This window comes from Amphiprion ocellaris, chromosome 8, assembly GCF_022539595.1.
Source record: "Amphiprion ocellaris isolate individual 3 ecotype Okinawa chromosome 8, ASM2253959v1, whole genome shotgun sequence".
NCBI lineage: Eukaryota > Metazoa > Chordata > Actinopteri > Pomacentridae > Amphiprion > Amphiprion ocellaris.
In genome coordinates this window covers 31,217,558-31,234,772 of record NC_072773.1, presented here as the reverse complement: position 1 = coordinate 31,234,772, position 17,215 = coordinate 31,217,558, and the positions used below count along the sequence as shown (strand labels likewise).

The 17,215-nt window shown below is 41.8% G+C and overlaps 2 protein-coding genes across 2 annotated transcripts; one reads left to right on the top strand and one right to left on the bottom strand.

Annotated features, from left to right (window-relative positions):
• The first annotated feature begins 232 nt into the window (after positions 1 to 232).
• neurod4 (neuronal differentiation 4) lies at positions 233 to 3,274 on the top strand. The gene is made up of 2 exons (XM_023297151.3): positions 233 to 433; positions 1,441 to 3,274. Exon 2 carries the CDS (start codon positions 1,447 to 1,449, stop codon positions 2,509 to 2,511), a length of 1,065 nt encoding a protein of 354 aa, XP_023152919.2. The 5' UTR covers positions 233 to 433; positions 1,441 to 1,446; the 3' UTR covers positions 2,512 to 3,274.
• Positions 3,275 to 10,060: 6,786 nt separating this feature from the next.
• Positions 10,061 to 12,496, bottom strand: birc5b (baculoviral IAP repeat containing 5b). The gene is made up of 4 exons (XM_023297152.2): positions 12,333 to 12,496; positions 10,878 to 10,987; positions 10,357 to 10,474; positions 10,061 to 10,259 (listed from the first exon to the last, which is right to left on the bottom strand). Exons 1-4 carry the CDS (start codon positions 12,456 to 12,458, stop codon positions 10,173 to 10,175), a joined length of 441 nt encoding a protein of 146 aa, XP_023152920.1. The 5' UTR covers positions 12,459 to 12,496; the 3' UTR covers positions 10,061 to 10,172.
• Positions 12,497 to 17,215: the final 4,719 nt, after the last annotated feature.

Sequence of the window (17,215 nt, the reverse complement as noted above, 5' to 3'; positions counted from 1 at the left end):
TTGGCCATGTGTGCGCACCCTCTCACTGCTTCGAGACCCCCTTGATTTACAAATACAGAATTGCCCCACACGTGCACCCGATCGCGCACACTAAATCTGTTCCTTACGCATTTGCTGTGGGGGGGGGGATTTATGGTCACGAGCCCGCCACGCGCGTTTTGGATGAGCTGATGGTGGGTGGGGCGGCAGAGGGAGGGGCCTGTCCGGCTAAAAGCAAAAAAAATCAGCCCAGTCGTGCCATTTGGAGATGAAAGTTCCAGGCGCGCTCATGGCTTTCTGAGGGAGCACAGCAGTTTGGGGACACTGGCAGATGCGCGAAGAAAGACACCCGGCGATTCTGGACTTATCACTCAGTTTGCTGTAGTCTTTTTTTTTTTTTTAACTGGCCAGGTTTTCTCTTTCTTTGCGCAAAGCGAGCGTTAAATCCAAACAGGTGAGTTTGCAGATTTGTCCGTTTTTGAGTCCAGCTTAATTAAAAGGTTAAGAGTCCTTTTAAGATGTATTTTAATTGCGAACCACATTTGGATCACTTAGTCCAGCACATTCACTTGCATTCCTTCGAACGGATGGGGAAAACATCCTCAAACTGACGAACACATTTTCACTTAATAACATTTTCAAAACACTAAAACTAATGTATTAAATTGGCAGTGATCGCTTTATTATATTCAGTAGCATGTAAAGTCCCAATAGAATTGCGTGCCCAAACTTCTGAATTCATAAATTACAGTAATCTGTCCCACTTTTACGCACTAGTGCACAACAATTAACTAGGGCAGTTTTTTCCCCAAAAAACAAAAGCAAATTTTCTGTCCCGAGTCCCTGGTTCTCCTTAAAAGAAGAAAAAAAAAAAAACAGCAATATTTTCATTCATTTCATTAGAATTTGGATTTGGACTCTATACATTTATTCTACAAGAGGTAAAAATATCATTAAAATGACAAATCTACTGCTTTGTAGCGTCATTAACATTATGTGGGCGGCTTGTCCACATGTTTGTTGATTTGTATGTTGCCTATTTAATCTTTGAGCTTTATATGCTGAGTAAATCCCGTCGTGTCCCAGATTGACAGCGTCGCTGCAACGACTACAGCATAGCAGCAGGGGACCATTCATGCATGTCATGCTAAAAATAGTCAAGTATACTTTAAAATCACAATGTAATTCTAAATAATTACACGCTTTCTTTCAAATATTTCATATAGCAGAGTAAACTGACTCTTAGGTGAGCTGTCCACGATGCAGTGCTGAAATGAGAGCTCCCACTCTGTATTTCATGTGTAGTCAGTAACAATTAGTCAGCAGCTGATTCTAATTGGTGTCACTCAATAGTCATGATGAATAAAAATGTATATATGCACATTTTAGGGAGCAGCCTTGTGCATTTACAGACCGGATGAGGTTTTTATTTGCTGATAATTTTTTTCTTCTCTCCTTCAGATCAAAATGATGACCAAACCGTTTGGGAAAAGCGGGGATGTGAGTGAGCTGGTGAGCTCCCTCGGCTGGCTGGAGGAGGACGGCAGCTCACAGGATGGAGATGAAAGCCCAGAGATGAGAGGGCGCCATGGCCTGACCGTAGGGGGCCGCATCCACTCCTGCACAGAACTGGGTAGTGAGGACATGGAGGAAGAGGAGGAGGAAGATGAGGAGGAGATTGGGCCGAATGGAGAAAACGCTCCCAAAAGGAGAGGTCCCAAGAAGAAGAAAATGACCAAAGCTAGACAGGAGAGGTTTCGTGCCCGGCGGGTCAAGGCCAACGCCAGAGAACGCTCTCGTATGCACGGGCTGAACGATGCCCTGGACAATCTGCGCAGAGTGATGCCCTGCTACTCCAAGACGCAGAAACTGTCAAAGATTGAGACTCTACGGCTGGCCCGCAATTACATCTGGGCTCTGTCAGAGGTGCTTGAGAGTGGCCAGTCCCCAGAGAGCCACGGGTTTGTGGAGATGCTGTGTAAAGGCCTGTCTCAGCCCACCAGTAACCTTGTGGCTGGCTGCCTGCAGCTGGGACCTTCTCCCATGATTCTTAACAAGCTGGAGGACAAGTGTGGAGGCCCGGGAGTGGGTGGTGTGGTGGCTGGCCATCCCCTCAGTTACCCATCCCCAGGCCTCCCCAGCCCTCCTTACGGCTCCCTGGAGGCATCCCACCTCCTTCATATGAAGGGATTCAAGGGGCCTGTGTACGACAACCCCTCCCCTAACGAGTGCAGCAGCGGCACCCCACCGTACGACGGCCCACTCACTCCCCCCCTCAGCATCAGTGGCAACTTTGCCCTGAAGCAGGAGCTTTCTCCCCATGAGTCAGAGAGGAACTACACACCCCACACCAGCCACCATGCCCACTACCTCTCGTCCCACCATTACCCCACTTCAACGACGGGCAGCCTGCCAGGGGGGCCTCAGGGCCACCCTCTCTTTCAGGCTTCTCGTTATGAGCTGCCCCTGGATGTGGCCTTTGACTCCTTCGCTCCCTCTCACCTGGTCGCCTCTCAGATGGGCACCATCTGAAATGAGACCGAACCAGTGACTCCTCTGAAACCGGCCAGAGGAGAAGCACTGCTCTTGTATAAACTGCTGTAAAAACGATGACCACGGTACTGACTGTATAGAGAAAACTGTTTGCATTTATGTTGTCTAGTACTCTGGGAGAGCACTGAACGCTCAGAGAGAGAGAGACTCATCACCTCAACTCAATCTACCTGATACAAACATGCACCCATAACATTTATCGTTTTATTTATTCTCTTTTTTGTTATGATTATATGTTGATATTTGGATTCTAATTATTTCTGAACATGTTGCCCCCTCAGTTGTTAAAGAGCGGAATTAAAGATTAGTTTGCCAAATCAGATATCCATGCTGAAGCATCACTCACATGCTTAGAGGGTTTGTGTCTGAACAAAAACATGAGAACATTGGTCTACAAAACAGAAAAAACTGATCAAAATGTCATCCAGCTTAAATTGTGCACAGAGGCCTGCAGCCGATGCCCTCCTCATTTTAAGAAAAGCAATGCATTTATTTATATCTGTATTTAATATTTATTTTGATAATGTCCTGTCCTTTTTTTTATATTTGTCTCAGCACAGTTTTTGTTCACTGTCTTCTTGGATTGTTGCCAGTCACTGGTAGCTGTACTGTATTTAATTTATTTATTGGAGATCTTTCAGGTACTTGTTCATTTGGTGTCACAATTTTTTTTGTCATACTGTACTGTTAATATTTTGCTGTTTCGCACTTAATTGAATAAATATTCTTATATTATATGCTATTTCCATAGTAACAATGTGTGCCATGTTTTTTATCCTGTGAACATCCCTCACTTAAATTTGAGCTCGACAGAAAGATCTATGCAGTTAGACTACATTAGCTAGGAGTTGAATATTCAGTTGTAGTGAGATTTTCTTTTTTTAAAAACTACTTCTTTTTGCATTTTCAAAGTGCATTTGTCATATTTTTAATTACAGTAAGACTCACGTTTGCTCACAGTTTCAGATTTCTTTTTTTAACAGAATGTGCACATAATATTGCTATTATTATGTGCAGGTTCCTAACAAGTATCTTAAGAACATTTCTCAGTAGTTTGAGATATATATATATATATATATATATATATATATATATATATATATATATATATATATATATATATATATATATATATATATATATATATATATATATAAAAACTCCAGTGGCCAGACAACAAAAATGGACTTTTTGCATTTTCAAATTGCATTTGCCATATTGTTAGTTATAGCAAGAATTACTATTTTTCCCTAGTAATCCACAAACATGAAGAGTAATTGTAATTATGTTAATTTCACAACAAAATCCTAATAGAGTCTCAGTTGTGGCAGTCATTTTAACAAGTGAATCTATAAATATTTACTTCATACTAAGACTTACTTTTTGCTCACAGTTTCAGCTCTTTTACAGCATGTGGAAATAATACTGCAACTATTACATGCAGGTTTTTAACATGTATCTTAAGAACATTTCTCAGCAGTTTAATATGAATGCATACTTTAAAAAAAAATCTCCAGTGCAAAAAGACAACAAAAAGCAGAAATGGTATTTGACACACAAGAAAATGAATAGTGCTCCTTGTGGCTTCAAATCATTTTACATTTGCAAACATAGGCACACAACTATCAAAAGAATGAATACGTACAAGACCAAGTTGTTGGATAAAAGAATATTTTATGGTCTGGTAATAGAGATCTGTTGCAGGATGTGTGTGTGTGTGTGTGTGTGTGTGTGTGTGTGTGTGTGTGTGTGTGTGTGTGTGTGTGTGAGAGAGAGAGACAGTCTGTGTATGATGTCATTCAAAGGCTTGCTCTGGGGTTTCTATCAGGTCAGGCGGGAGGCTGTTGTTGGCCATGGGAAAACAGCTCTGGGGAACAGGTGAATATGTCACAGAGGCTTTTCTGAGTCTCCATCGTTCGCTTTCACTCACACATGTCCCACTTTCCCATCTAGCTCATGCCAAAACACTGTAGGGCAAGAACTCATTTTCAAATAATTCATCCACGTTTACTGAAAGAAAGACAAGCCTGAAATTTCTGTTCAAAGACAGATTAGTTAAGTTAGTTTAGAAGATTACATTTTTAAAAATTATTATTTTGAGAAAAATGTAACATACACTATATGCCAAAGCCTGTTTAAATCCAAATTTCAGCAAAGTGTGAATAAGCTACAGATAAGTAACGTCTATTTTCAGATTAGCTCAAGCTGGCAGGGATCCTAACACATTTATATCACTCAACTAATGACTAAAGAATCGGTTTTGACTTTAATGATGGCATTCAATGACATCATTGCTCTTGAAATAAATAAACAATGGGGTGGCAGAACGCAAAGGTGGAGTGGTGAGAACAAGGGCTGGTGTGCACAAGTGCGTTTATCCTTGTGGCCCTTTAGCCAATTGTAAGAAGGGCAAGGTGCTTTGGAGGTTATTGTCCAGGAGGACTTCCCCCCTCTTCAGCTACCTCTCCAAAAGGTTTGTCTTTTCCAGTCCTGGCAACAGTGGAGAAAGACTGGAGGACAAAATGGAACAATTGTTTTAGTGGGCGCCACTGGTCTATTGTGAACGCAGCCTGTTCTTTCTCTTGACCTGTGACCTGCATTGTTGTTGGGCTTCTCGTTCGGGGAGGGCAGACAGCTGGGGGAACTGCAGGGGGCTGACGGACAGCTGGGCCAATTTGGGGAGAAAAGGAGAGAGCGAGAAGAGAGTGAGAGCATGAGAGAGAGGGATGAGAGAGGGGAAAAGGAGAGGGGAATTAGTGTGTTGGAGAAAGAGAAGGAAAGGGCAATAAAGGTGACAGAGGTCTAGCTTCTCATTCACAAGTCTGTCCTCTCTGCTCTTGTGTGTCAGCCTTGGCACGGGAACGACACATAGCTTTACACACAGGCCCACACTTGGCCTGTGAGAAAGTATTGGCAGAGTTAGCTGGCGCACACCCTCTTTGTGTCTTTGCTGTTTTGTTACCACAAAAACGGTGGGGGGCAGGGAATGTGAATTATCCTCCAGAGTCCAAATACATGAGTGGGTGGATATGGAAATAATCCCTGTAAATTGACTTTGGATACAAGATTAGAAAACACAGAGGGATGCAGGGCAGTCTCAGATTGTGGTATGGTGGAGAGTTTGATAGTTACATGGAGCAATTTCAGATGATCTACAAATAGTTTTCATGTCAGAAGCTTTTAGGGTTTAGTATTTTCTATTAAACTAGTTTGTTGATGCAAAGAATATGAAACGTGAAATTGCTAGAAAACTATTTGATAAAAAGTATACTTAAGAATGATTGTAACTTTACAGTACTTTATAATACAGACTTAATCAAACATATCAAGTGTTTATCTTCTCTATAAGAAGTGAATGAGGGTCTCCTAATGGGAAAGGAACACATGCTCAATAATGTCATCTTGGCTGAAGCAAAAGGCAGCAGAGTGCAACCTGTAGCTCAATCCCCAGAGAGTGAGGTCATATCAGATATCAGCCCAGAGATTTAATGGTGCTGCAGTCCAACTCCTGACTCCTAAACTTTTTTTTGGTTTTAATGTTTGCAGACACTATACAGCAGACATGCATGCTGCTGACAGGAGTCCTAGTGGCAACATGAGGGTGATTACTTTGCTTCATCCTGGCCGACGTCCCAGATAAAAACAGAAAAATACTAAATCTGAGTTTTTAAAAGTACAAAATGAAGCCTGGTCTCTCTTTTTCTCTCATTCTCTTGTGCCTATATTTTAGTTTCTGTGCACAGCACACTTAATCCACTGGCCAAACAAGAGTGGCTCACACTAAAATGAAAAAGGTCCTGATCCATAGGAGCTAGATGGAAGGATAAAGCATTGTGATTAAGATTGTATTAATGGGGCCATGGGAGGTTGGAAGGCTTTAATCAGTGTCTGTGTGCCGATAATCCCTCTGCCTTTAAGCTGGGGTGAACACAGTGATCCCCCCTCCTCCTCTTGGGCCTCAGCACATGCACACACACACACTCGCCTCTGTAGGGTGTATAGAGATATGGGTGTCCAGGTTGAAAGGTGGAGCACCCAAAAACGGAGACGACCTAGAAGAGCAGCTGGTAGAAGAAAGACCAAGGAGATGGCTAGAGAAAGAAATGTGGGCAAAGACAGAGAAACACAATAGAAGATGCCAAGGCTGGCGTGGTGAGAAGATGGCAGGGTTGGTGGCAGGGTAATCTAAAACGCTTGTGATCAGAGCTGGTCATTTACAACATGGTGGAAGAAATTCAATAAAACTAAAAACTTTATTAACCCTCATGTTGTCCTGCGGGTCAAAATTGAGACGTTTTAAAGTTTGAAAATGTGGGAAAAAATATGTTTTCACAGTGAAACTTCTGATGTCCACATTTTCAACATTTTTGGGAAATCTTTGAACATTTTTTGGTGGAAAAAAAATGTTAAAAATGTTTAAGAATGTTCACAAATAAAAATCAACCAAAATCTAGCGAATTTCGCTGGATTTTGGTTGATTTTTATGTGAATATTCTGAAAGAAAATATTAGAAGTTATATATATGGTATATATGGAATCACTTTAGATATTTTTAGGATTTTTTGGAAGATTTTTACTAATTTTTTGAAAATATTTACAAGAATTTTCTTGCCAAATTTGGGGGATTTTTTATTTATTTATTTATTTATTTATTTATTTTTAAATAAAACTTTTAAGGAATTATTGGAATTTTGTTCCTGAAGGTTTTGCAAATTTTCAGAAATTTGTGGAATTTCTTTGCAGAATTTTTGATTTTTTTCAGACAAGGACACAATATTTTTTGGTGCCGGTAAATGAGGACAACAGGAGAGTTAACAGGATAAGATTCACTTCAATCTTATCACATCTGATTAGTGTACTGAATAAAATAAATCTAGCTTGAAGTAATAAATATTCAGGGATGGTTTCACTACATCAGTATCTCTTCTAATAACAGCACTGACTCACCTGTAAAACATTCAAATAAAGTTAAAATTTTCAGATTAATTTGATTAGAGAAACAATGCTTTTTTAAAAATGAAGTGATACAGAACAACAGCTTTTCCAGAGAAATAAAAAATGGAGATGTACATGGAAGGGGAGGAAAGAGGGCAGCTTGCAGGTTCATTACCTATGGAAGTGGGTGTAAAAGGTGACATTGTGTGCGGGAGGATAAGGGGTGGACCTTCCCCTCCCAGAGTTCTCTGGGAGTATTAGGGTGCAGGAGTTAAAGAGCTTCTAATGGGATGTGGATGCTGTCGTGTTTACCCTGGCCCCCCTCTGCACGCCCACTGCATTGTGGAAGTTGCTGGGCTGAGGGACACCACAATGAGCCAAGTGTAGGGACAGATGGAGGTCTCTTTGGAACAGGGCACAAAAAAAAAAACAAAAAAAAAACTGCCAAGGTAGGAGGGCCGTGGTGTCTGAGAGAGCAGACAGCCAGCATGAACATTAGAGGTGGAGGAACTAAAACAGGACTTTTAGTTTTTGTCTAATTAGGATGCAAGGAACTGTGCAACTCGGTGTCCTTTTTCCTCTGGCAATCAATCAGTAAATTCATCATGATTTAGACACACTGACGTGGCTTTGGTGCATCGCTGACGTCTGTCAGCTGGCCTCTATAGATGCCAGTCATTTATCTTGCTTAATAGATTCTCATGAGTACATAAGTAAGTGAAGCTTAAAGAATAACCATTAGATAAATAGTGGGAAAGTTCTGTTTTTATTGCTCCGATGTGATAACACGTTGCTTGATTTGGTCTTTATTTACGAAAAGTTAAGCCAGGTCATTCGAGAAGGTAAATTCTGATGTCATTAATTCAGCGCCGCATATAGAGCATCAGTGTTCTGTGATAGATGCTGATGAGGAGAAGCATTGGAGGAGGGTAGAGGGAGGGACCGGTTGCAGAAGCAACAGATGGGGCCTGATGGAAAGCTCAGGTTGTAAAGTTTCTGTTAGTAACATCTGTCCATTTGTCCATCTGCTACAATCACTGTTTACAGTTTGTTTAGCAGAGACTCATTAATTAGGAAACTCCAGTCTAGGTCACTGGTGTAAAACCCTTTCACAGGTTATTAATTAGATCTGAGAGAAACCTAATCAAATGTATGGTAGTGAAATGCAGACTCCTGCTATTTTAATGACCGATTTTAGGCTTATACTGATTATTATTAAAAAGCGGGGTGAGGGGAAACATAAGGCCTGGCCCCCACCTCAGTTATGATCCAATAAAATGAAAACAGTTTTTCAACGTTCCCACACATAAGTCCGTCTATCACATCTGTGCTGCACAGGGATTGAAGTCACGCCATACTATTCTCTTTGTTCATTTTCTGGAGCACACATATGTAAGTGGATTGACACTGGATGAGGGTATAAGCCCTGATTAGAATTACATTAGCAATTACAGTAAATAGGCTCTTTATGATCTGTGTACTTATGCAAAACCTCACCATTTACTTAACTAACCCAACCATCACATCAATAAACTCTTGGGATTTTTTTTTAGCTTATACTTTTTGTGAATATTCCTTAGCAAAAAAAAAAAAAAATGAAAGTTACTGTTTTTTGAGTGATTGTGGAAATATCCCACAACTGTATTGGGGGGAAAAAAAAGTCCAGAAAATCTAAAGCAAAACAGTATCATTAGAAATGTTACATCACCTAGGATATTTTACTTTTTTTTTTTTTTTAATCTAAAAATATTCTCTTCAATTTGCTCTGCAGTGAGCGGATAAAAGAGAATTAAGCAGCTGATCTGGGCTCAGTGGCCAGAGTGTTACATTAGACATTAATCCAGACCAGTGGAAGGTTGGAGAAGGGATCGTATCTTTTAATCCTGCTCTCTATCCAGCCAACCTTCCCATGACACACACACACACGCACACACGCACACACGCACACACGCACACACGCACACACGCACACACGCACACACGCACACACGCACACACGCACACACGCACACACACACACACACACACACACACTTTTGTTTCTGCTATATAAAAGATATGAAAATCTCAAGACTTCACACCAACTCAAACCTTTGTGCTTGAAATGCTAAACAACTGGGGAAGCATCAAAGTGTGAGGGAGTTTTCTTGGGGTGTTATTGCATGAGCACCTTTCCCACAATTTTCATTGTCAGCTGCAGCATCCTGCACTTTTTCCTTGACATCTCAGTCCTCCTTGCAGGGTTAGACACAGTGTCCTGGCAAGCCCTCTCAGTGCACACTGTCCCCCTATATGTAACAGATGTTACTGGGGCAACAGTTGGTATTGAAAAGGAGGGGCTTCAGGCCATCTGTCCAGGGTCAAGGTTTGAAAAGGGGTGGTAGAGGTGGTGGCACGTTCAGGAAAATGGTAAGTATGTGGTTGAAAAGAGGGAATATAGCCCCACATTGTAATCCTGCTCAATGTGCGCTTTCATTTTGGATAGCATTTGTGAAGGTTTAGAGTGAGAGATTCCAAAAAGTGTGTCTGTGGTGGGAAAACTACAGCTTTAGTGCAAAAGCACCATCTTGTGGTTAAAGGCAGTACTACAGAGTAAACTTCAAAACTTTATTGATATTTTAAACTGCCATTCCATAGAAGTACTTAGTAAAGACTACAGGCTCTTGCTGCACCCTTTCATAAAAATCACAACATATATAGAATCATTACGAGTCCAAGTGAGATTTAAGCGTCTCAAGCGTGTAGTCTATGGCTTCCCGCATTGAAGCCATCTTCTTATGAGAAATTTTTCTCTAGAGAATAAAACAACACAAAGCTGAACATTAAACAACCACTTTAAGTATTTAAGCAAAAGGTTACTTCACTGCATACAGTCTACAGATCACTTACAAGATAGATCTTCAGCCTGTCTTTCTCCATTCCAAGGTATTCAGCCACAGTTAGATTGGTGAAGTCTTTCTTCATGGTTAAGAATCCACAGTTAGGGGAGCGTTTTGCATGTTCTGACCTGGTCGGGTAATATGCAACAATACAAACATATAAGACAAAACAGCCGAGTGCAAACAAGTACTATGTTATCCTTAAATAATCCAGTTTAATCAACACACAGTCCTTTGTAAAATAAAATTCTGACAAAAGATTATCATGTGAATCAAGATTTAAAGGCAGCTGTAAAATGTATTTTGTATTTTGATGCAACTGCAGTCTTTCCTTTAATGCCCTACGATGACATGCTGTTGATCGAATTTGTCCCCTAATTGTTTTGGGTCAACTCTTAATTCTGAGCTGTATAGATAAAATAATCAGATTTGAAACTACTACGTATCTTCACACTGCTAGTAGGACATGTTTAGGTGACCCTGAGCTTATGTGAAAATTAAGGCCTGAGGGAGTTAAGATTTTTTTCCTACCAGGGAACGTCCTCTGGCTCCCAGCCCTCGAGCTCAATCAGACAGAAGAAACAGCACACAACATCAGGCTCATTCTCACTGGGGCAATGGACAAACCCAGCCTTGGCCATCTGCAAAGACAAACATAGTCAAGGTCTGAAGCTTTTCTTATAGAAAATAAAACACGAAACACCAAATTAAGGAAGTTTGCATATCCTCCTGAGACCTGGCCCATTCATTTATGTCTTCTGTACTGGACATTGGTTTTTGATCTATATCTTTTGACTCATTTGAGCTACGCTACTAAATCATGATGTGCTTAATAGAGGACATCCTGGCCTTTCCAGTGATATCTTAAGTGTTTGGGTGTAATTAGGTGAACTTTGTTCTCATGCTGAGATAAAATGGAGGCAGCAGCTAATGCGCCTGCCAGGAAAAGAAAAAAGTCAAAAATTGTTATGGTTTATGAATATGTTGGGAGTTATAAATTGGGGTCAGAGTTCGGTTAAACTTTTTGTCAGGAAAACCCTTTTATAAATGTCAACTGTTATGGACATGAGAACGATTTAATGGGGTTAGCTAATAGATAACTAGCATGCTACTTCTTTGTTTACATTCAAATATCTGCCCCCAAAACCATTTCTTTGTGGGATAATAAACACGTTAAATGTAAAGTAATTAATGTAATGAGTAAATAGTTTTATTACTATGTTTCATTCAACCTCAATTTTTTTACAGTTAGTTAGTTTCTTAAAGTTTCATTAGAAAATGGATTGGCATTCTGCCTGTGTTGATGTTTTATTGGTTTATGGTAAAATTGTTCTGTTGTCTCTAAAATACAAATTTTTTTATAAAATTCTAAATTGTGACTTGTTTTTGCTCCAAAACGGCAAAAAAAAAAAAAAAAAAAATCACAAAAGTTAGATAGAAAGATACTTGGTTCTCAGGAGGATATGACACAGTGGATATCGGTGAGAATGAAACCAGAGGATGATCTGCTTTTGGCTCTTGGGAGGATTATGAGCTGGTAACATGGCACTTTGTGTTGCTCAACAAGCAACTTATCAGCAGCCCGTCCATCATGACAGGACTGGGATGGGCAGTCGGAAGGGTCTGTGAACAGGACACCTGATGAAACTCAGTCTGGCACCTGCTTAGCTGTAAATCACAGGCTGTCACTGCCTTGGATTAAAGGCTGTGATATCATTACTGTGTAAACACAGTTGGGATAGAATACCAATTAAAATTTTCATAAGCTGCTGTTAAATACTTCAAAGTTTATGTAGAAGTGTGGCTGCATTCCTAAGTGTCTAAGAGTTGTCTGACACATTCGGTCTCACCTATAAATCCTCTATCTTGATTCAGTCCTTTGGGCCACTAAACAGTCAAAATGAAGCATCAAACATTTTTGAAATCATTCTATAATTGAATAATGTTCTGAAGCACCAGGACTTCACCAGACAGTGGCCTTCTTACCTTTTCAGGTGTGCAGTTACATTCCTCTCTAAATGGCCAGTCTGCAAAGCTTTGTTTGCGCAAGTCATGACAGTACATTTTATCAAATGAGCTATATCTGCTTGCCAGTACTTCTATGCTTGCCATGTTTTCAGCAAAAACAGCCTCAAACCACCATGTGTCTAAAGCACCAGCGTCAGTGTTTATATAGAAATGTGCTGACGACCCAGAATGCCTTGCACACTTGCACGTGGGTGTTTTCAGTTGGGGCTGATTAAACTTTGCTCAGGTTAAAGGTGGGCAGGGCCACAATTAGAGTATGAGGTTGCGAGACTTCATTCATTTTAAGGTCATGTTCAGGAAAAGAGCAGCTGGGCCAAGCTGTAGCCATACTGAACTATTAAAAAAATACATTCTCTTGATTTACATCTTTTCAGTTAATTGATTTTATGTTTTATGGAACAAAACAAAATTTGCTGTTCTTCCTATTAGAAATTAGGAGCTATAAAGTAATTTGGTCGGATTATATATTGGACATCTGATGTATTAAGAATATGAAATTATGATTTGACATGAAAGCTATAAATTCAGACCCCCTTTTTAAAAAGTCCTTATATGCAGGCAGGACTTTTCATCAGCAGACACAGGAAATGACACTATCCAGTATTAGTAACTTGCAACACATGTTTTGGTGAGATATCCATGCATTCTTGGCATTGGACCTGTTTTAGTCATTTGTATGTTTTTGTTGCAGGCCCTTAGTGGTACAGAGATGTCGGCCATTCCTGGACAACATGCCAATACGATATTGTGCTCTCTTCACTGTTCACAATGCAACACTAAGAAGTTGACAAACTAAATAGGTAGCAATGTAAGTGAATGAGAAATGAAACATACAGAAAGACACAAATTCATTCTGTTCTCTACATGTGGAAACTATTACTGAACTCTCTGCAGTATTTCCTCACTGCAATCAAGAACTGGATGGCAACTTACTTCCTTCAGCTAAACAATGGTCCCAAACACATTTCCCACAACATCACCCCTCACCTCGGACCACTGTCAACCAATAAAACGCATGCAGCAAGAAACTTCGTCGTCTTGGATCACAACCTCAGCTTATCCAGCACATCATGACTCTGGCCCATTCATACCCACTCAACCAAGCCACCCCCTCCGGATACACGTACCTCAACTCACCCCGCCCAGAAGGTCGAGGAGGCGGCATCGCAGTCATCCACAAACAGGTCTTCACAACCATCCCACTTTCCATCCCTGCCTCCCCCTCCTTTGAACACCTTGTTTTTAAATCACCCGGTCCCACCCCAATGGTCACTGCTATCATTTACCGCCCACCTAAACCAAACCCCTCATTTCTCCCTGACTTTTCCCACTTTGCCACCCAGCTATTAGCTACATCTCCGTCAGTCCTCATCCTTGGTGACTTCAACTTTCACATGGACAACCTTCACAGTAAATCTGCCTCTGACTTCCTAGATCTCCTACAATCACTCAACCTCACCCAGCATGTCAATTTCCCCACCCACAACCATGGACACATCCTCGATCTGGTTTGCTCCTCTGGTCTTACAGTCCTAAATATCTCCAGCTGTCATCTCTCCATCTCTGACCACCTAGCAATAACTATGGACATCAGCCTCCCCACCCCCCTGCCCAAGGAAAAACGGACAATCTTTTTTAGAAACACCAGATCACTCTCCCCCTCTGTATTCTCCGCCTCACTGACCACTGCATTGTCCGTCTCCCCTCCCCCGTCAATCAATAACCCCACTGACCTCATCAACCACTACAATCATACTCTCTCTTCCTGTCTTGATCAGCTTGCTCCCCTCAAATCCAAATTAGTTACTTTCTCCCACTCTGCTCCATGGTACACCCCTGAACTCCACCTCATGAAAGCCCATAAACGACAGCTAGAACGTCTTGTCAAGAAAACAAACCTGACAGTTCACCGCCAAGCCTACTCCGACTTCCTCCAACAATACAAAGACGCCCTGAAATCTGCACGGTCCACTTTCTACTCTGACCTGATCAATACCAGCTCCAACAACCCCAAATCCCTCTTCTCAACTGTCAATAAACTCCTTGCCCCCCCGGACACAGTCTCAAACTCGTTCACCACTGACAAATGCAACCTATTCCTCTCTTTTTTTCATAACAAAATCATCTCCATCCACAGCAGCCTTGTCACCTCTCCCACTTCACTTGATCCCCCCTCTCCTCCACCAAACCCTCTGAACTTTCCCCCCCTGGCCCACTTCTCGCCCGTTTCCCCCCTGGACCTGCCCAAATTCATCACTGGAACTAAAAACTCCACATCCTGCCTGGACCCCATCCCCACTGCCCTCCTCAAAAACTGCCTCCCTGTTATCGCCCCCCTCATCTCTAACATCATCAACACTTCCCTCAGTACTGGCTGTGTCCCCTCACCCCTCAAGCTCGCCTCTGTCTCCCCCATCCTCAAAAAACCTGGTTTGGATCCAACCTCCCCTCACAACTTCCGGCCCATCTCCAATCTCCCCTTCATATCCAAAACATTAGAACGTGTCGTCGCTGCCCAGTTGAAAACTCACCTCACCTCCAACAACCTGTATGAAACCTTTCAATCCGGATTCCGCTCTCATCACAGCACTGAAACTGCTCTCCTCAAGGTCACCAATGATCTCCTCCTCTCCTCAGACTCTGGACAAGTCACCATCCTCATTCTTCTCGACCTCTCTGCAGCATTTGACACAATCAATCACTCCATCCTCCTGTCCCGCCTTCAATCCTCCATTAACATCACCGGCACCGCCCTCACCTGGTTCACATCATATCTCACTAATCGACAACAATTCATCAAGGTCAACAACTGCACATCACCCACCGCCCCCCTGTCCCATGGTGTCCCTCAAGGATCAGTACTTGGCCCCCTCCTCTTTATCCTGTACCTCCTCCCCCTCGGCAACATCATCCGCCGCCACAACCTACACTTCCATTGCTACGCCGACGATATCCAACTCTACATCTCCACCAACACCACCGCCACCACCACCCTCCCCTCTCTCTCCAGCTGCCTGGCCGACATTAAATCCTGGATGAGGAAAAATTTTCTCCTGCTAAACTGTGACAAGACTGATCTCATCCTTATCGGACCTAAATCACTCACACCATTTCCCCACCCCCCCATTACCATTGATAACACCACCCTATCTCCTTCTGCTCACATCCGCAACCTCGGTGTGATATTTGACAGCAACCTCACTTTTGAACCCCACATTAATCAGATCACCAAAACTGCCTATTTCCATCTCCGCAACGTCGCCCGTCTCCGCCCCTTCCTCTCCTTCTCAGCCGCTGAAACCCTCATTCATGCCTTCGTCACTTCCCGCCTTGACTACTGCAATAGCGTTCTCTTCGGCTCCACCTCCAAAGTTCTCAATAAACTTCAACTCATTCAAAACTCTGCTGCCCGACTCCTCACCCGAACCTGTTCTCACGACCATATCACACCCGTCCTGCGGAACCTCCATTGGCTCCCCATTTCACACCGCATCCAGTACAAACTGCTTCTCCTCACCTTCAAGTCCATCCATAATCTAGCCCCCTCTTACCTTACCGATTTGCTCCTCCCCTACACCCCCCCCAGGAATCTCCGTTCCTCCCACACAAACCTCCTTTCCATCCCGCACAGGACCAGCCGGCGACATTGGGGGGACAGAGCCTTCGCCATTGCCGCCCCCACACTCTGGAACTCACTCCCCCATGCCCTCCGTGACTGCACCAACCTCACCACATTTAAATCCCTTTTAAAGACTCACCTTTTTAGATCTGCTTTCCTTAAGTGATTCTGTATTTTATCTTGAACTTGTTTACTATCTACTGATTTTAATTATCTGTTTTGTTCTATCTTATTGTATTTTATGTACAGCGTCTTTGAGCTTTTGGAAAAGCGCTTTATAAATAAAATTTATTATTATTATTATACAACTTAGAAATATTACAAAAATTAAACCGGTTCTCCCTCAGAAACATAACTGAGCAACTTTTACACACACCCTCATTTTCTTACACACCTGGACTATTGTAAATACTTATTCACCTGCCTCAACAACTCAACATCACCTGGTTACAGCATGACTTCTCACCAACACTTGGGGAAGGGAACATGTAAATCCGGTTCTGGCACAATTACCGTGATAGATCAAATGAAACTAAACAACTCTGGCTTCCCGTATAATATACAATTCAGTTTAAGAGTCTGTTGATCACTTTTAAATCTCTACACAGCCTGGACTCACTTTATATATTGCAACTTTTATCACTATATTCTGCACCTGGACCCCTAAGATCTGAAACCCAGCTACTGCTTTTAAAACACACCAGTACAGAAAAGCAATTATAGAACTTTTTATTCCTGCTCTCATGCTTGGTAATTGGTCTTTTAAAGATTGCAATGTTTGTGTTTAAATAATGTTTTATTTCATTTATTGTTTAATCTGCTGTTTGGAGTATTTTAATGCTCTGTGAATCACATTCTCAGTACAGTTTTGAAGGATGCTATAGAAAACAAGTTCATTATTTTTACTATAATTTCATAGAAGCTAATTAGATTGCAATAACAATGACAGTCATATGTTCCACTCAAACATATTCTACGTAATAAGGACTGAACTTTTGCGAAATAGGCTCATTTGAACTGCAGGATAATTCTTATATTTACGAGGGTACTTGAAGAAAGCTTTCGGCCTTACCCGGAAATAAGGGGCGTTAAGCGTATTTAACACCGTTTGCGCTGCGCTCGCCGCGGGGTTTTGCGCACTGTTCGGGGGAAGTAGCGTAACGTAAATGTACTTTGTTATATTCCAGCACTGCATATTAGCGACCTACAACAACTTACCTGT

What these genes read in the sequence shown, in the direction of transcription:
- neurod4 (XM_023297151.3), top strand. Translation starts at nt 1,447, where the DNA reads ATGATGACCAAACCGTTTGGGAAAAGCGGGGATGTGAGTGAGCTGGTG.
- birc5b (XM_023297152.2), bottom strand. Translation starts at nt 12,458, where the DNA reads ATGGCAAGCATAGAAGTACTGGCAAGCAGATATAGCTCATTTGATAAA. An exon ending in GAGCCAGAGGACGTTCCCTG is followed by an intron (nt 10,475 to 10,877) that starts GTAGGAAAAAAA and finishes TTACCCGACCAG; the next exon opens with GTCAGAACATGCAAAACGCT. An exon ending in ACAGGCTGAAGATCTATCTT is followed by an intron (nt 10,260 to 10,356) that starts GTAAGTGATCTG and finishes TTTATTCTCTAG; the next exon opens with AGAAAAATTTCTCATAAGAA.